Source organism: Pinus tabuliformis, chromosome 8 (assembly GCF_031772625.1).
Source record: "Pinus tabuliformis cultivar Carrire ecotype Pingquan chromosome 8, CPIR1, whole genome shotgun sequence".
Lineage (NCBI taxonomy): Eukaryota > Viridiplantae > Streptophyta > Pinopsida > Pinales > Pinaceae > Pinus > Pinus tabuliformis.
In genome coordinates, this window is record NC_142294.1 from 1,575,656,714 (window position 1) to 1,575,676,975 (window position 20,262).

The following is a 20,262-nucleotide window of genomic DNA, read 5'->3' on the forward strand; positions in this document are numbered from 1 at the left end:
CATTTATTCTAACTTAATAATACACCCTATCACTATCTATTCTATAACCCATAAATATATATTATATTCACTCACCCATCTTACTTAAAAATAAAAATAAAATACAACACAATTAGTTAAATAACCACCTATTCTTACACCATGCCTAACACTTTTAAAAGTTATATGATGGTGCACTCGGTGAATAACTCAAGGGACTATGCCACATATTTGAATTCGAGTTCTATATACTTGGCCAGTTGTTTTTTAGGCCAGTTGTTTTTTTTTGTTGACTACTCTCCCTCCCGATCCCGGGATTTCATTGCTTTTCCCTATTCCTACCTCAATCTCACCAGACGCTTACAAAGTAGTACCATTTCCCGGTGTGTAGCTCTGTCCTTTTCTTGTCTTGCCCTGTACCGCAGTTCGATTCCGGCAAAAACCTGAAGCGAAGGCATTCGAAGACCAGTCTGCGCCATAATTCCTCTAACAAATTCCAATTCGGCCACTAACCGGAGGTTCCAGTTGATCCAGATGGTAAGTTTTCTTTTCCTTCTTCAAAACTCTCGCATACAGTTTACCACTTCTTTCCTTTTGAATTTCTGTATTTGTTTTGAACCCCATGGTCGCTTCCTGACGACCGCAATGTTAAGCTAAATTCCAATATTAATAGCATGCCTGCTGCAACAGATTTACTTAATGCACCAGCCTGCGTTTAAATGCGAAATTCTTAATTAATGGGCAACATCACTTGTGCTCCTAATGTGCAAAATCACTGTATATGCTGCCGTGAAGCTTAATTCTTAAATATACTTACTTAATGCACTAGCCTGTGTTTGAATGCGAAATTCTTAATTAATGAGCAACATCATTTGTGCTCCTAACGCGCAAAATCACTGTATATGCTGCCGTGAAGCTTAATTCTTAACCCACCGGGGTTTATTGTTGAGGGTTTAGAAGTTAGGTGGTATCATCGTCTTAGCCGTTTTGCTTTGGACTTTTCTCACATGAAAGTTTACCAACTCGTCGGGAATTTCTGTTGGAAACGCCAGCACGCTTTACAATGTAGATGGTCTTGCTGCATTTCATATTTCATTGGGCTATAGCCGGTTTCTTGCTTTTCGTTATAGGCCAGGTGATATAGGTGAATTTGATCTCCAAAATGGGAAAACCAAGTGAGACTAATATAATCTGAGACAATTTACATTTGATTTGCTTCTGGCAATCCTTAGGATATCTTTGGAAAAAAACCGATCAAATTGTTGTAGTATTCCCGTTACTTGTGACCATGATACATAATAACACATGGTGGGTGAGCAGGGGGGATGCTGGTTCCTTTCGGCAGTGGGCAACTGTGTTAGATATCGTGCGTTACAAAGAAAGGAAAGTGGAGCATTTAGGTGGAATGGAATCACAACCCTTATGTTGTAAGATAACTTGCAACGTTACATAGATAACAATCACAAGCCAAAGATGGCCCACAAGACAGACATGGCATCAAGAGTGGTGTTAGTGTTATTAACAGGGTAAGGGAGGACGTTGTCACATCAACGGAAATGAGAGAGCTTTTTCTTCATTTGAATGTTCATAATAATGTTACATAGCAACGATGGAATTCGTTAGTAAACGCCAATGCAGTTACATGATTAATCAATGTACAATGTTTTGAATGTGACTAAATCTAATATAATAACTGCTTATCGGATCATCTAGAAAACATGATTAATCCGTCTAAACGGTTTTGAATGTGACTAAATCTAATACAATGACTGTGTATCTAATCATTTGGTAAATGTTTTTTAGGTGCTGACTGCTTCCCATGCAACTAAATGCCAAACTATTGAGTGTTGAAAAAGGCACTCGTTCAGAGCCACATGCAACCTTTTCTTTCGCCATCTATGCACTACAAGAGGCTTGCCATCTCTTTCACTACAGAAAGCAAAATTGATAGCTTGGCAAGAGCTACAAGCTTATTTAAGTAGAGCCTCCAAGAAGCACCTCACACGTTCCCAATGCTTGGAGGTAAACCTGAAGATTTCTCCTTATTGTTTCCTTTTTTCTGTGTCAAGTGATGCTTCATCATTACATAAGAAGCATTACCAACAGTCTGCTTCTGTGGATTCAGCCACTCATAAATGGTCAATTGCCCCGAAAAGAGCAATCTTACTTTTGGCTAAGCTGCAGAAATTGCCCTCAACGTTGGAAGTGCGGAAATTGCTCTAAAATTGTTGTTGGTTCATAAGCGGCATCTTTTGGTTCCATATCTTTCCACCAGAGCAATACTTTTTGAACAATATGCTAGCATGGTTGATGCTCTTTGATGGCCAATACTGCTTACGCTTGTAGCCAAATGGATCTCTTTTCATCAAGGTTTGGTAGGCTAGTTTGCACCATGTAATTCGATCCCACAACCTTCTTCAAACATGACACATCAAAGACTGGATGTCTCTTGGTGTGGTTAGAACTTAGAAGAGCCAATTTGTAGATAACTTGTCTAATGTCCTCGAAGTTTTGACATGGTCCATAGAATTTTGGTGTGAGATTCTTGTGGCTTTTGTATTTGAGAGATTAATGTTTATACTGTTGAAGGTGAAGAAACACTTGATCCCCTTTTGCAAAAGAATGCTTTGAGTGAAGTTTGTCATCTTGATGCTTCATTCTATTTCTAGCTATAACCAAATTTTCCTTAAGTGTGCAAAGAATGGTTTCATTGGTGTGAAATGTGCAATCCACTTATGAACCTTGGACGTGCCTAGTAAATATGAAACCATTGATAGGAGTTTTCATCGTAAACAGTTTCGTATGGTGCCATTTGTAGCATGACAATATGTGGTACTAAATCACCATTTTGCAAAGGGTAGCCACTATGCCGTGGTGATGCCTTTATGAAGCAAAGCATCTCAAATGGGTTTCCAAGCACTTGTTGACCACTTCTGTTTGGCCATTGGTAAGATTAAATAAATCCTACTAGGATTTTCTGGTGAATGTGGGATATTGATTCGACACAATGGAAGTGGACATGCCATGTAATATAAAAATACGATCCATGAAAACTTGGGCAATTGTTGTAGGTATAAATGATTGCGATAGGGCACATAAGTGAGCAAATTTGGAAAGGTGGTCAACTATCACCATGATGACTGATTTGTTGCTTGGTTTTGGAAGGTCCATTATAAAATCTATGGAAATGCTAGTCCAAAGAGTGGTTGGTATTGGTAGTGGTTGCAATGCCTTGGGTGTCTTCATTGTCTCATCCTTGTTCCTTTGACAAGTGTCACATGTAGCTACAAAAGCTTGGATGTCATTTCATGTCTTCCCAAAAGAAAGAGTGCTTAACTTGTTTGTACGATTTTTGAAAGCTAGAGTGACCCATGGTAGGAGACAAATGTAACTTCTCAAAGGGTTGTTGTTTTAAAGTAAGATTTCGCAACAAATAAATTCACCCTGTATACTTAAAGGAATCTTGTTTCTATGTATAGCCCTTAGGGGATTGGGATCCTCTTGAAGCCTTTGGATGATTTGAAACACCATGTCTTTTTCTAGCCATTCTTGACTGACATTGGTTACCCAATTGGGTATGGGCAAGGTTAAGGCAAAGAGAGATCCTTCCTCCTCATATTTCCATAATAAAGCATCAACCACCACATTCTGATTGGATTTCTTATATATTATCTCATAGTCATGCCCTAGGTTTCCTTGTTTGAGTTCGTATTCGAGTTCAACGACCTTGAAGTTTGACAAAAAATTGACAATGAAAAATTTGATATTAAAATTCGATATCTGTTAGAAATCAATGCATCCTAGATCTGGTCTATGTTTTAGCAATTTCATAAAACATAAAACATAAACACACTGAAATGCCTAACTTTAAAACTTCTACACAACAGAAAACACAACAATTAGATCATACACATAATACACAATTTTATTGTCTAAACTGATTTCTTATCAATCCTTTAAGAAGAATCCTAGGGCTCTTGTTGTTAATTTTTCATAGGTCTATATTGTTCTTTGCTTTGATAATTGCATTTCTTCATTAACACATTACATTCACCCTATAACATCATAACATTATCATCAATGCAGCAAAACATAGAGGAACAACAGAAGAAAATCATTCACACATAGAGACACCAGGATTGGTTGGAGACCAGGGCAAAACCCACTATGGGGAAAACCCTTTCAAATTCTTCTTCTTCTTAGATTGTCATCAAATGATTCAACAAAAGAGAGTACAATGATCCATATCTTCATCTATGCAACTAACCAGCAAAAACAACTACAACATCCATGAAATGAACCCAACAATGTTTCTACTCAAAATCTGATTCTAAAGTCTGTAAAGAACTGTCATTGTCTGCAATCAACTGCTAAACCCTATGGTCACTTAGTGAAATCTTTGGACCTCTGAGATTTCATCATTTGAGTCCCGGTCATACGGAGGAGGAGTCATCCGAGCGACTATGGCTTCCTGGTTGCTCTTTGAAGTACTCTAAGCGAAGCGACTATGGTCGGATCTGCCTAGATCTATCTTAGAGCCTTGGTTGCACTCTTTAAGATGTTATGCAAGCGACTATAGCAACCCAGTCGCTCCCTTGAGTCTGACATGCGAGTGACTAGGGTCAGATCTAGTATGAGGCAAGCGTACGATTGCGATTTTGAAACCCTAACCCTTGGTCGCATGCACAATGAGATGTCCGTGTGACTAGAAGACTTTAGTCACACTCATGAGTTTTTGTGGGAGTGACTGTAGTCGAGACCTTCCTGTGCTGTGCCTACGACTATGGCCCAAAACCCTAGATTTGAAATGTGAGCTTCAGACCCTGCAATTTCACCTCAGAGCGAACCTATTCTTCTGCGGACGAGCCTTAGACCCGTGCGAGCCAAAAACCAAGATAGAAGAGTGTCTCATGATTGTGTCTAAACGAGGTAGAGGTCACTTGTATTTACAACCTTCCAAGAGGGTCCACTTTGCTTTAGGGCCGACCTTATCAAATATGCACATGTGGGTTATATTCATAAATACACTTTCCCTTATCCGATTTGAGTCATCTTTAGGTCAATTTTGGTCCTCTCGAAAGGAGGAATTCAATGCAAACATTATCTCATTAAGTGAGTTGTCCAAAGTGGAATTTGAAAGCAATTGCATATTTTAACGCTCACTCTCAACTAGGGAGAATTCCACCTGCCAATATCAGACCATCAATCATCATGTCATCCTGTCATCATATCCCATCCAGTGTGAAGTAACATCACGTATTGTCATAGATCATCTTAATTATTCTCTTGCTTATTCCTGCTTATCTCATGATTGTTCCTACTCAGATGTTGAACATTCATGAATCTAAAAGAAGAAGAATTTGTTAGAGGAGGCGAGCTTAAGCTACCACCCTCTATTCATTGGGCTACTATCCGATATCTTTGTCAGCAAGATAGTACCCGGAATCTCATCAGCGGGGAGTCAATTCACATCATCATCAGAGAGCATATCATCAGGGAGCGCATCTCAACTTGGAAACCAATGACATTGAGGAAGGTCCTATCTTCTTACCTCATGTTTATGACAGTGGGGAAGTTCCTACCGGACACTCTCACCCCATGTCAAGCAATAGGATATCCAAACACACAGGGGATCACATCTCAACCTTGGTATCACATCAGGGAGCTCATTCTTAACCTGGAATCACATAAGGGAGCAAATCTCAACCCAATCCTATTGCCTGCTGATCGTCCCATCGATGTATCTAAGCAATCATGTGGTAGAACACCCGCATCATAATCCATCTTGGACAAGATCTCCGACTTACCAAGAGGTAAGGATCACACACCTCCAAGCCTCCTCAACCTGTTGATTTTTGGTAGCATCGGATGTGCTCTAGCCATGAAATTTGGTGGAGAGGCTAAGGCACATGAGATCTCCAAGACCAAGAAATCGTTTGAGGAAATTCCACTCGGATGGAGAGATATTAAAATAATTAATATTTTTAATGGGGTTCCTAAGTCTAAACTTAGGAAAATTAAAATATTAATGTGTATTGATATAATATGGGTGAGAAAGTTCTAAATAACAAGGATCAAGCCAAATCTAATCTTAATCGTTGATTAGGGACTGAATCTCAGCCGTTGAATTGTCAACAGGAAAAGTATAAAAGGAGGCTTGAGGGTCAGCTGGAGATACACGAAGTTGATTAGTCAATTTGATTTTTTGGGGCAGGGTTTGCTGAGAAATCGAGTTAGTGATCTGTTGCAGCGAGGGGTAGTTCGAGAGAAAGCCAAGAATACATAGCAGAGAGGCAGAGATAGTGTCGGAGAGATAGCACAGAGGCAGCTTGGGCTGACGCAGAGGTTTGGAGGGCCAACGCTGGTGACGCAGGAGGCCGAGAAACTGACGTAGAGGCTAACAGAGCTGATGCTGGGCAGAAAGAGCTGCTGTGGTGTTTTTGTGGGGCAGACTGAGAGCTTAGAGGCTGACGTAGAGCCATAGAGGGTGACGCAGTCCCTTGAGGGTGACACATTTCCAGAGAGAAGCTTGGAGCAACTTTTGTTGTCTAGTTGAGGAACAGTCAAAGTCACTGTGGGGCTAATCATCTGGTTGCTAATCAGCCGGAATATTTGTCTTCGGAGCAAGGTACTTCTGCCAAGGAAAATATCTGAAGGGTGAGCCATTTATGGCACCCTAGTTGTATTAAAAAAACTGCATAATAATAAAACACTCATATCTGCCGCATCAGTTTTCTTGCATTGGGTTTTTCCGAGGACGATTGTCCAAAAATAACGGTGCCCCTTGTGTTGTCTCAGTTTATTTCAGTTGTTGATTTGTCTGTTTGTGAAGGCTGCAATTGTGTTTATTTCAATATTTATGCATATAAATAACTTGTTAATGTAAAGAACAAGTAGGAGTTTAAACCATATATTGTAGTAGGGGTTTTTGATGTATTAGATTCATAAATTTTCACATGGTATCGGAGCGATTGTAGATCACAGGAGGACTGAAGACACCAACATAAATCTGAAATTTGCAGCAGAAGCAGCTGCCCCAAAAGACAACGTTGTTCCAGAGCAGAAGCAGCAAGAGAAGAGGTGATGCAGAGCCTGTGTCAACAATTCGAGCCAAGGGAAGGGCCAGCGCAGAGGCAGAGCGAGGCTTACGAAGAGCCACGCCATCCTGCTCAGTCAAGTAGGATTGACGCAGTTGGACGAAGGAGCAAATTCAGTCTTTGTCGGGATTGTGCAGAGGCTGAAAGGCTCAGTTTCTTCAATTGCCGGGGCTTCCAGGCTGTGGGCAGATTGTGATTTGAGGAGCTGGTGGGACGCTGTTTCTGTCGATATAGAACAGTGTCTAAGGAGACAGAACCAAGGTAGAGGGAATCACTACCTCGACGGATTTCTAGCCAAGGAATCTAGATCCGAGTTGCAGTTGCAAGGAGGATTGGAGAGGAGCGGTTTGACAACTGGCCAGAGGATTTCCAGGAGGGAAATCAGGACTCAGAGGGAGATTTCCAGGAGGGGAGTCAAGACTCAGAGGGAGTCCAGAAGAGGAGCTGAAATGGTAGTGAACAGACTAAGGGATTAGGACAGGTTGGACGGGGCTTCCAACTTTGTCATTTGGAAGGCCAGGATCCTGGCAGTCTTGGATCGACATCGCATCAAGGACTTTGCCTTGAAAATAGTGGCTATCCCAGTTGACCCAATTGAGAATGAGAAGTATGAGGAGGCGATGGCGAGGGCGAAGTGCATGATCCTAGATGGGGTCAAAGATCATGTCATACCACATATTGCTGAGAAGAACACAACAAAGGAGATGTGGGACACCCTAACCACCTTATACCAGGGCTCTTCTGTGCAGCAGAAGATGCTATTGGAGAATCAACTGAGGTCATATCAGATGCATAAGGGAGAGCAGATAGATCCATTCCTTCTCAGGTTGTAGGAGATTCATGACCAGCTTACTTTCGTGGGGTCTACACCAGATCCAGAGTTTATGGTTAGGACTGCCCTGAATGTAGTCTCCGAGGAGTGGGAGACATTTTTCCAAAGTATTTTGGGCAGGGCTACTCTTCCCGGTTGGGAGGAGATGTGGGCAGCTCTTCGACAGGAAGAGATCAGGAGGATGACCAAGGCGGGGAGTAGTGGTAAGGGAGTTCGAGTCAAGAAAGAGGAGGAGGATGCGACTCTAGCATCTGCAGGACAACAAGGGAAGAGGAAGAAGAAGGATATCTCCAAGGTCAAGTGCTTCAGTTGTGGGGAGCTAGGTCATTCTGCATCCTAGTGTCCCAGGAAGAAAGGCAAGGGAGAAGCTTCCGATTCAAAGGCAGCTCCAGCTAAGGTGGAGAAAGAGGTCGAGATTGATGGCGATTGTGCCATGAATGCTCATGCACCTCTAGAGAAGAGGTGGGGTGACATTGAGTTGTAGTCAGGAGGACTACATGCTATGGGTAAGATCCTTGTGGTACCCAAACTCTTGGATCACATGCGGCTATGAGAGCCTTTAACGACAGTAGCATGCTGACAGGTGTCAGGTGGATCAAAAGTGTGGTGGAGCGACAAGGCAGTGCTAGAGTGCAGAAGTCTGTAGCAGCACAACAGATGTTGCAGCAGTGCGAGAGGCACAGGTGTTTGCAGCAGCGCAGTGGTAGCAGACGGAGCACAGGATAACAACAGAGGTAGCTTCAGCATCATGAGGCTTCTAGACTGATCGGGATGTCAGTATTTGGGGAAGTCATTACCTACTTCTCGGTAACAGAGTTGCAGTGCAACAGTTAGCAGTGGCAGTGCTAGGGGCAGCATGGGCAACATATTGAGAGGGAGCTCCAGTACAGATGTAGCAGTGGCAGTGGTAGTGTCATGGGCAGTAGTGCAGAGGATGTGAGGCAGCAGGCCAAGCATCAGCACAGGGACCGATGTGGAGGATCAATGTGATGTTTCTATGATGAAGCATTACTAGAGCACATTCCTCGTTAAGAGGGAGTGTTGATTTTTGGTAGCATCAGATGTGCTCTAGCTATGAAATTTGGTGGAGAGGCCAAGGCACATGAGATCTCCAAGACCCAGAATCGTTTGGGGAAATTCCACCCGGATGCAAAGATATTAAAATAATTAATATTTTTAATGGGGTTCCTAAGTCTAAACTTACGAAAATTAAAATATTAATGTGTATTAATATAATATGGGTGAGAAAGTTCTATATAGTGAAGATCAAGCCAAACCTAATCTTAGTCGTTGATTAGGGACTTAATCTCAGCCGTTGAATCGTCAACATGAAAGTATAAGAGGAGGCTTGAGGGTCAGTTGGAGATACACGAAGTTGATCAGTCAATTCAATTTTCTGGGGCATGGTCTGTTGAGAAATCGAGTTAGTGATTTGTTGCAGCGAGGGGCAGTTCGAGCGAAGGTTGAGAATACATAGTAGAGAGGCAGAGATAGTGCCAGAGAGACAGTGCAGAGGCAGCCTGGGTTGACGCAAAACCAGGTAGAGCTGATGTAGAGGTTTGGAGGCCCAGCGCTGGTGACGCAGGAGGCCGAGAAACTGACATAGAGCTGACACTTGGCAGAAAGAGCTGCATTGTGGTGTTTTCGTGGGGCAAACTGAGAGCTGAGAGGTTGACGCAAAGCCATAGAGGGTGACATAGTCCCTGGAGGGTGACGCAGTTCCAGAGAGAAGCTTGGAGCAGCTTTCATTGTCCAGCTGAGGAACAGTCGAAGTCACTGTGGGGCCAATCATCCGGTTGCTGATCAACCGGAATATCTGTCTCCGGAGCAAGGTACTTCTGCTAAGGAAAATCTCTGAAGGGTGAGCCATTTCTGGAACCTTAGTTGTATTCAGAAAATTGCATAATAATAAAACCCTCATATCTGTTGTGTTGGTTTTCCCACTTTGGGTTTCTCCGGGGATGATTGTCCAAAAATAACGGTGTCCCTTGTGTTGTCTCAGTTTATTTCAGTTGCTGATCTGTATGTTTGTGAAGGCTGAAATTGTGTTTATTTCGATATTTATGCATATAAATAACTTGTTAATGTAAAGAACAAGTAGGAGATAATAAACTAGATATTGCAGTAGGGGTTTTTGATGTATTAGATTCATAAATTTTCACAAATCCCAACAAGCCCTGCTTGTGGGTATGATGCCAAGTGGGGTATACTCTGCAACGACCAAAGGTGGGGGGGATACTTGACTTGTCAAAATGGGCAAGGATCACACACATCCCATGGGTTACAGATAGGGGAGCAACATCTACAACCCTATTGTTTAGAGTTCCCTCAACTCCAGGAGCCCTCTATCTCAATTCCTCACCATGGGAGCTCAAACAGGGGAGGAAGAGTTGGCTCAGTGTCCTCGATCAACGATGCTCTTTATAAATCATCAACATATCATCGTGTTCGCATCCGGAAATCATCATGTCTCAATAGTAGCCGTTTCCTATTCATACTGGGCATCAAACCAAATATCAAGTTAGAACATAAATAATTATATAAATCACAAAAGGAGACCATATTCATTCTCCCTTTCATGGAGGTACCAACCACAAGCCTAAGCTTGTCTTGTACAACTACACTGTCTCAATATATGAAAGTATCTCGGTCCTAACTATATATGGGATTCTCTTCCAATCGGATCCCACTCTTTGTCATTGCAATGTATCCATGTCATATCCAGATCATGCTCAGACAACTCTCTAAGGAGCTTCTTCATCCTGCCTCACAGCTAGCCATGCTAGCAACATCGTACTCAACCTCGGTCGTGCTATGAACCTCTCATCCAAGATATCATGGCAGATCTCATACTAAAGTAGCATCCAAATGTGCTCATCAATAATAATCCCAAACATCATCAGTACATTCATGCAACCACATATTGTAGGATGAATATCTCAGATCAAAATTGATCGTCTCATGCAAGTATCTCGAAGGGTGCTCGGTGGCAACTCAATGTGTATGAAGCGGCTCAATCATGAACTCGTTCAGGTTCTATGCACACACACACACACACACACACATATATATACGGACAAGTGTTCATAACGAAACATCAATGCTTCAATCAACTGTTGGTTGCCAAGATGAGTTCAACAATATTTCTTCACAACATCTTGAAATTCAATCGGAGTGTCCAAGGATTTGCATTTCCACTTTCCAATACTTCTTCAATAGCTTCACAATATAGATTATCTTTTCCCAACTTCAGAAATCGATTCATCATGCCATGATTCATCATTTTGAGCTTCAGAAGCCATCTCCCTCTTACTTAGATCATCAGAGGCTCATTACCTGTCAATAGTAGACCATCAATATATAAAACCAAAACCAAAATCAAAGTCATACCTTGGAACACTTCTGAAGTAGAGGTTTGGATCAACACATCATCTTGACTTCACCAGATAACAGTCAATGTGGTCATATCTGGATTGGGGAGCTAGCTTCATTCAAAGCTCTCTGCAACCATAACACTTTTCCAAACCAATATGCTCAGCCTCACATAAATCAATATTGTTCAATCAAATCAACTAAGTCAGCTCATCAAAGTTTAGAATCCAAATCAAAACTAATATCAAAGTTATCAATATCACAGTATCAATTCTTTAGACCAAGTGACAGGTAGAGCTCATATCAAGTCTTGACTTCATCTATTATCATGCCAACAGGTTGTCATCTATCACGCAATATCAATCCAAACTTCATCAAGTCATTCTCATGATCATAATACAAGTCATTTCTGTCACTAGATGCAAATGCATACACCAAGGATAAGTCATGCAGGTTCCATCTTCATACTGAATTACAACTGTCAATACTTCAACCATTGTGCTAGGAACAAGGAGGCCAATACAAAACCATCCATATAAGTCATTGGAAGTCACTATGCTCATATATCATTGTCATCAAGGCAAATCATCAATCGTCAAATCAAATCATTTGTCATCAGGTCAAATCCAAATTTGTTATCATAGAGAGATCTATAGTCCAAAACATATCTCAATCATCAAGTCAAAGTTCTAAGTCATTATCAAGCATCATGTCAAAACTCCAAACACTTATCAGCCAAATCATGTCAAACTCTTGTAGCACAAACTTTAATCATAATGACACATCTATATGCATATCCCGGTCATCTGCAAACACAAGTTCAGTCTTCATGTTCATATTATAGTAAACATTCAAATTTTCCTTCTCATAGATCTTTCTGTTGTTGCTTCATGTCTGTAGGACTGATATCCTTCAGGAGAACATTTGATTTCATGCACAAAACTTCATTTTTATGTCCAACAGACATAGTCACACCCATAGGCCTCCCTCTGAGCGGTTGGGAGATTACAATCGCACTCTTGAGCTTGTTTCCGTGTGGCTAGAAGGCTATAGTCACATTGTAGGCTTTCTTTCGTGCGACTGAGGCTTAGAGTGAGATAAAACTATCTCACCTCAGATCAGACCTTTGTTGTAGATCAAGAAATGTCAGATATTTGTCTATTCATGCCCATAAATCATATTTCAACAATAAAGAATATACATATAATGCAAATGGTAATAGGAGTAAGAATCTTATGGAGAGATTCTCCCTCTGAATGGGAATCCACTTCAGTCATCTTCATTCATGTCATCAACCTGTCTATAATACTGTCATGCATCAACAGATCTGTTAGATCATAAAGTCAAACATATATCCATCATGGTCATAACATGCTAACATCAACTACTACATCATCACATCATGAAATCAATCTTTCATCAAGGGTTAGAGTCAAGTGATTAGGGTAGTAGACATATGTAACATCACATTTCAAAGATCAGAAACACAATATTACTTATATTAAGTCAATCCATCAAGTTAGGGCATTCGATTTTATCATATGCCATGGTTACTAATCACATCAAAACATAACCGTGGTTAATAGAAGATCTAGAATATCAATCTCATAGTTATACTTCTATTATCATGGTTACCATGTTTATCATTATCAAGAGGATCAAGTTAGGTCATTCAATTTTACCATATGATAATCATATTGTTTTGCTTCTATCGTCAAGTCAGGGTATTCAACAAAACTTTACCAAAACAAGAGTATCAACCCTTTTTCCACACTTTCATCATGCTCATCACAAGCATTATCAATAGTGTCATGTATAAGAATCAATGAGCTAACCTTCTATGTGAAATCCATCATGTCTTATAATGAAAGATGCATGCCAAGTATCAAGTTACCATTTATTAGAATCAAGGTGCTAGCCTTCTTCATAAGATCGAGATATCCAAAACAATAGATGTTAGCCAAACATCAAGTATACCAATATATCAAAGATCAACATTAAGTAGCCTCATAGAATTTAAGAAGTTCATCATGATCAAAATGTTCAATACCAGGTGCACCATTTCATCATAAGAAACATGAATCCAAATCACTTTCATATGAAAGCAAGAACCATTTGTGAATGAAACATTCTCATCATACCTTGTAGTATTCAAATACTTGTGCACCTTCTTATTTTGCGTAAGCAGCTTGTAGCGCTTTGTCACCTTTCCAACAGATGCCTCTTCTTGCACTAGCCATGATTCTCAAGAAGGATTCACTCATCATATGTCATCAATAAGTTAGAAGCATCCAGATACTCAAATATATATGCAGGAAGCATCAAAACAATAATCAAATCTATAAGTATAAACAAAAGTAAAGACATTGAGAAGGATCATAAATCACAGAGTACTTATCTTCAATGAGAGGTGATCATCTCCCTCTTGAACCATCCTTCAAGAGCCATCACTGTCCATTGTACATATAACAATGTTGCCTTCATTATTTCAACCAACTCTATCAGCGACCATGCCTAATAGAGACTATGCCATGTAGGGCTTCATCAAATATTTGCCATAAACTAGGGTTTCTCTAAAACCCTAACCTCATAATATCCATCAAACCCTTTTACACAAATTGCCTAAGGTTTTCTTCAAATCCTAGAATTCTTTTAGATCTCCTCCATCTTCTCTTTCTTCCATCAAAGGTGTCTCCCTTGGGGTGATCTCCATGACTTTTCTTCAACCTGGCTCCGATACCATGTTAATTTTTCATAAGCCTATATTGTTCTTTGCTTTGATAATTGCATTTCTTCATTAACACATTACATTCACCCTATAAATCATAACGTTATTTAGATTTACATCATTATTTAGTAGCATATGCAACTCTATAGAAAGAACAACACCATCATCATCAATGCAGCGGAACGTAAAGGAACAACAAAAGAAAATCATTCACACATAGAGACACCAGGATTGGTCGGAGACCAGGGAAAAACCCACTATGGGGAAAACCCTTTCAAATTCCTCCTTTTTCTTAGATTGTCATCAAATGTTTCAACAAAAGAGAGTACAATGATCCATATCTTCAGCTAACTAACAAAAACAACAACAACATCCATGAAATGAAGCCAACAATGTTTCTGTCCAAAATTTGATTCTGAAGTTTGTAAAGAACTGTCACTGTCTGCAGTCAACTGCTAAACCCTGCAGTCACTGAGCGAAATATTTGGACAACTAAGATTTCATCATTTGAGTCCCGGTTGCATGGAGGAGGAGTCATTCGAGCAATTATGGCTTCCTGGTCGCTCTCTGAAGTACTGTAAGCGAGCGACTATGGTCGGATATGCCCAGATCTATCTCAGAGCCTTGGTCGCACCCTTCAAGATTTTATGCAAGCGACTATAGCAGCCCAGTCGCTCCCTTAAGCCTGACATGCGAGCGACTGGGTTAGATCTGGTTCGAGGTGAGCGTGCGACTGTGATTTTGAAACCCTAACCCTTGGTCGCATGCACAGTGAGATGTCTGTGTGACTGGAAGGCTCCAGTTGCACTCATGAGCCTCTGTGGGAGTGACTGTAGTCGAAACCTTCCTGTGTTGTGCCTATGACTATGGCCCAAAACCCTAGATTTGAAATGTGAGCTTCAGACCCTGCAATTTCACCTCAGAGCGAACCTATTCTTCTGCGGACGAGCCTTAGACCCGTGCGAGCGAAAAACCAAGATAGAAGAGTGTCTCATGATTGTGTCTAAACGAGGTAGAGGTCACTTGTATTTACAACCTTCCAAGAGGGTCCACTTTGCTTTAGGGCCGACCTTATGAAATATGCACATGTGGGTTTTATTCATAAATACACTTTCCCTTATTTGATTTGAGTCATCTTTAGGTCGATTTTGGTCCTCTCTAAAAGAGGAATTCAATGCAAACATTATCTTCTTTAAGTGAGCTGTCCAAAGTGGAATTGACCGCATTTGCATATTTTTAACACCTGTACCACGAAAAATGGCCCTTAATAGTCCATGGAAAATATGCCCAAATACAAGACAAGATCCTTGTCAATGTCCTTGGGCTAAGGGTTAGTCTTTTAAGCCCTCTTGCCTTGCAAGCAATGCTTCTGTGGCGTTCCTTTACCACAAAACCCCTATAGTAGTTCACCACCTTGCTACTGCCACTTTAGGATATTGTTGTAGCACCAAGGGGCTTACCCAACCCTCTCAAATCCTCGAACCACCTTCCAACTTCCTTCTATGTTGATCTGCCTACTGAGGCTACCTCTTGTAGCTCTCGGCCCTTACACAGGCCCCTTGGTCTACACTTTTCAGGCTGCAGATAACACTCAACAGGCCTGCGGCCTTCCCTTTTGCTGTAGCCTGATGTCCCAACCTCCAAACAACAACCCCGATCCTTCCTTTTGCTGCGGGTTGTTCTTGCCACAAGTTAAGCCTATTGTTGCTCCTTGTTCAACTAATCAGAACCCCACTCAAGAAGAAACATCCATTATTCTCCTCTCCATGATTAATCCGAAGCCTCTCCATTGGCTTCTAATTTATGCTTTTCAAAGGGTGCAATACCATGGGTCTTAGTGCATACACTCACAAACTCTCATCTTATGAGCTTTTCCCTCAGACAAGCCTAGCACTAAGGGTATGTGACAATACTTGCTCATGCTACCAAATTTCAACAATATCTAGTTTGAGAAACTACAAAATTTCAAAATAGAGGAGAAAAATAGACAAAAATATGCTTATCCACCTATTCAAAGTGTAAAATGTTATGTTATTGAAGTTTTTAAACCATGAGATTTTTCTATATTCAATATACATTTTGAAATTTTGAATTTAAATATTTATATTTTAAATATTATAAAATTAAAATATTTACAACAATTTTACATCTTTCCTCAAACATATATGTATGTTAAATTGGGAAAAAGGGGAACATAATGCCAAAAGCCTAATGGAAAATGAAATAACAAAAGCACAAAATAACCTGGGCAAAAAATGAAATAAAAAAAGTATGAGATAATGCCCTTGTGGAGAACTGATTTTTGTGACCGTGATTCGAACATGCAATCCTCATGTCTTGTCTGTCGCTCTTTCCTAATTGAACTATACCCATAGATGGTGGAGGTACCTAACTTCAACATGGTAGCTATAAGAATGAGAGGGGAATTGGTCCTACAAATGTGTATAGTGGGTATAGTTGAAGTAGCCATAGCCATTGGGTCTATGAGAGAGGGGAATCAAAAGGGTTTGGCATTGTGCTTGTGAGAGGAATGCTTGTTGTTTTGGTTTTAAGAGCTTGGAGAGAGGAGGAATGCAATGTGAGAGGATTAAATGCAACATGGGGAGGAAAGAATGACCTGGAGGGTCGAGGAAACGGTTTAAATTTTATTTCTTTTACTTTTTAACCTTTCAAGAAATGAATCTTGACAAATTTCAATGTACTAATTCAAAATCACTTGAAGTTCGATGGATTTTGAACTTGAATGTTCAAATTTGTTGAACTTGGTGACTTAGATAATACTTGAACATCTTAATGACTCACTTGTCCTACTCTAGGGATGACAACCTCTGTTTTGGAAATACCTCAAACTATGATGGTTAGTCTTGATTTACAACTACCTCCAAATAAGATATGGGTGTGGAGTATCAACTGCATGAAGGATGGTCATCATCTCTTTCTCATAGGTGGATTTGCCCAAATTTCTACCACACAACTACTTGCTAGGGAATGCAAAGGGACACTATATTGCATCAACACAACATCGAGACCTTTACCTAATGTCACATTCCAAGACAAAAGTATTAGTGAAAATCAAGCACTGCTAAGATGATTATAGTCACATGGCTTACTTTGAACCTGAAAAAGCTTGCTAGAAGGCATTGTTCCATACAAAAGCATTCTTTTTTAGTAGGGTTGTTAAGGGGACAACAATTTTCCCATAATTCTTCACTTCTTTAATACTTTGTTAATTTTTCTAACCCTACCAGCTTGGCTAATTATTTCCTAGTAGGTTATTACAAAGATATACCAAATAAAAAAAAAGACTGGGGGAAACACAAATACAACAATAAACCTAGAAATGATCAAGCTGATCAACCCTTGACCTGTTCTTCGATTTGTTGGCTAAATTGGATCCTTCCCTTACAACCTCTTTGTACTCTACCTCGATTGCTGCACACTTGGATGAAAGTCCTTCACCCAATCATTGAGATCTCAGTATCTCATCGTGTCTTGTTCTCAAAGATGTGTCTTCCCCCTTAGACTAGCCTTCCTTTTATAAGTTTGAGTTATTGACCAAATCCACAACCCTAATCTCCTAAGTGATTGACGGTTGAGATTAGATCTCAACATCACATGAGATCAATAGTTGGGATTCATCTAATTCACTAATACAAATAACCTTTGTATTTCATTAGATTAACTCACTTTTTCTTATAAAAATCAATTCCTTTAATAATGAAAGTAATTGCTAGGCTTAAAGGACCTTTTAGACGACTCACACACGTTTAGACACTTAGACCTATGTGGAAGTACCTATCCGATGCTACTATCATCAACACTCCCTCTTAGCAAGGGAAGGCACTTTTGGAAGAAACACTTGGTACTAGCTTCCCTCCCAGTCATGGAACAATGTCCCATGCATCATCCTTTACCATGGATTTCCTCTAAACATCTTGGTCTGCTAGCTCTTCAATGACATTACTCATCAGTGTTGTGTAGTTCAGAAACTTGTTCGAAACCTTGCTCTCTTTGAATGTGCTCTTAGGAGCCTTCGCATGCTCCGGAGCATTCCTCATTGTTTTCTCAAATCACGTGGGTCTCTTGAATAAACTAGAAGGAGCTAATGACTCCTCCCCACTTGAAGGTTGACTCCCTCAACTAGAAGCCTCTACATGCTCTACCATTGGAGCCTCTTGCTCTTTGTCCTATGTCACTGTTGGTGGCAATTTGTGAGACTTCCTAAATCCCAAGTTCTCCTCGAACTTAACATCTTTGCTTACTGTTGTCTTCCTCTATGCTGGTATGAAGATCCTGTGAGTTTTTGAGGTCTTGCGATACCCAACAATATGGGCCCTTTTGTCTTGAAGGCTCTAGCTTTGTCGTCTTCTCCATAGGAACATGGATGTAAATTGGGCAGCCAAAGATCCTCAAGTGTCCTATCTTTGGTTTTACTCTTACGAATGCCTCCTCTAGAGTCTTGTTCCCAAATATCCTATGAGGAATCTTGTTTTGCACATAAACTGCAATGTTACACGCCTCTACTCAGGCAAACATAGGAAGCTCCTTATCATGTAGCATAGCCTTGGCAGAACAAATGATGGATTGATTCTTTCTCTTGGCAACCCTATTTTGCTGAGGGTTGTATGAGATTGTCATCTCCCTCTCGATCCCTACCTCCTTGTAGAAATCCTTGAAGTTGTTGGAGGTGTACTCTCTCCCATTATCTAACCTATCGTAAAAAAAACCGGAACTGGGTTTTGAATTGATCCAACTGTCAAACTGGGTTTTGAATCGGAACCAAATCAAATCAGACTGCATAAGATTCAATGAATTGGTCTTTACATAAAGTAATTAATTATCAATGTTTTTTTTTAAAGATTTCAAACCATGATTCCAAATAATTAGAGACAAAATATATAAAGTTTGCTAATCTATATACCATTGAAGGGTGCATATATCAAAATGGCATTGAGTGCATTACATATCATCAACAAAATACATAATCAATGAGGCTCTAAATGGTGTCTAGAGTCCAGAAACAATGCTACAAGCTACTGGGCCAATGGCCTACTACAAATCATTGATCAACATGATCACTCATCACCACTGGGAGATGTGGGATCATCACTAACAGTTACATAAACATCATCTAGCTCAAAATCTAAGGACTTCTCAGATTCCTATGCAACCTCGATAGTTAGTAGCAATAGTAGACAACTAGGCCTAATAGAAACATGAGTTGGTTGAGCTGTATGCTAATGCTTCCATGTGCCATGCTTGGTGGTTTGCTGCCTTTTAGCTTCTAGTTCCACTACCAAATCTATATTGGGATCAACCCCCCCCCCCCCAAACTCCATGGCATAATTATCAAAGTCAGGATCAAACTAAGTTGGTTGAGTCTCCTCCACCCATTTTGAAGTTGGATTAATATCCTCCAACACAATGGGATCTATATTAGGTCTTTTGTTTAGCAACTGGTCACGTCGTAGTCAAAGGTTGTATTGCACAAAGATGAGGTCATTTGTTCCAAATGGTTTCTCTTCTTCGTGTGAATCTGCTAAAAAACAGACCAATTGCACTCACACGCATAAGCATTGCAAGTTTGGTTGAGGACTCTAACCGCAAATTTTTTCAATCAAAGACACTTGCTGCCAAATGATTCCCACTAATGTGCTACAAAGACAAAGACTGAAGTTAGTTCATTGTTCAACTAATTAGATTGTAAACCTGGCTAAAAAAGCAAGTATTTACATTTTGAATTATAAACAATTGAAAAAAAATTGAAATTGCTTTCCTGTTTGATTCACATCTATTGCAATTTTTGATAGGTTTTTGCCAAAAGATACTTGAGGCCTTAGTGAAAGCACTGATATGTGTATTTCCCACTGCTTGGACTCCTCAAGGACCATGCACTCCATGCACTTGTACAACCCATCTTTGATCACCTCGACTTGGTCTTCTCCTAACTGAGATCTATAATGGTACTTTGGGTTCAAGAAATACATGACTGCATGTATTGGACAATGGAGTTGATTGTTCTATTGGTTGTCAATGATCTTGCATATTGGCCTATATTTACCTACTCTATTCTTGTAGGCTACATGTATCTGCTCCTTTGCCTAATTCATAGCCTTCTAGATATTGCCCATGGCTATGTTGAATTTTGTAGCTATGGTCAATCTTCATAATTTATATTTTAACCCTTGTAATGCATAAATAATTTGTAAGACATGTTCTTCATGTCATTTTGATTGTTTAGCCCTTGAAAGAAT

At 40.2% G+C, this 20,262-nt stretch overlaps 1 protein-coding gene across 2 annotated transcripts in view; it reads left to right on the plus strand.

Moving 5' to 3' along the window:
• The first annotated feature begins 233 nt into the window (after positions 1–233).
• The window catches only part of ER (enhancer of rudimentary protein), a 191,772-nt gene continuing 171,743 nt past the window's right edge, over positions 234–20,262 (plus strand). Inside the window, exons 1-2 of one of the 2 annotated variants that reach the window (XM_089374148.1) lie at positions 234–516; positions 1,783–2,001. Coding sequence is in view for 1 of the 2 variants with exons in the window: in XM_089374145.1 (XP_089230271.1) it covers positions 514–516 (3 nt within the window). In the remaining variant the exon portion in view is untranslated. The remainder of the gene's footprint in view (positions 517–1,782; positions 2,002–20,262) is intronic. The other variant, XM_089374145.1, reaches the window with a different exon arrangement.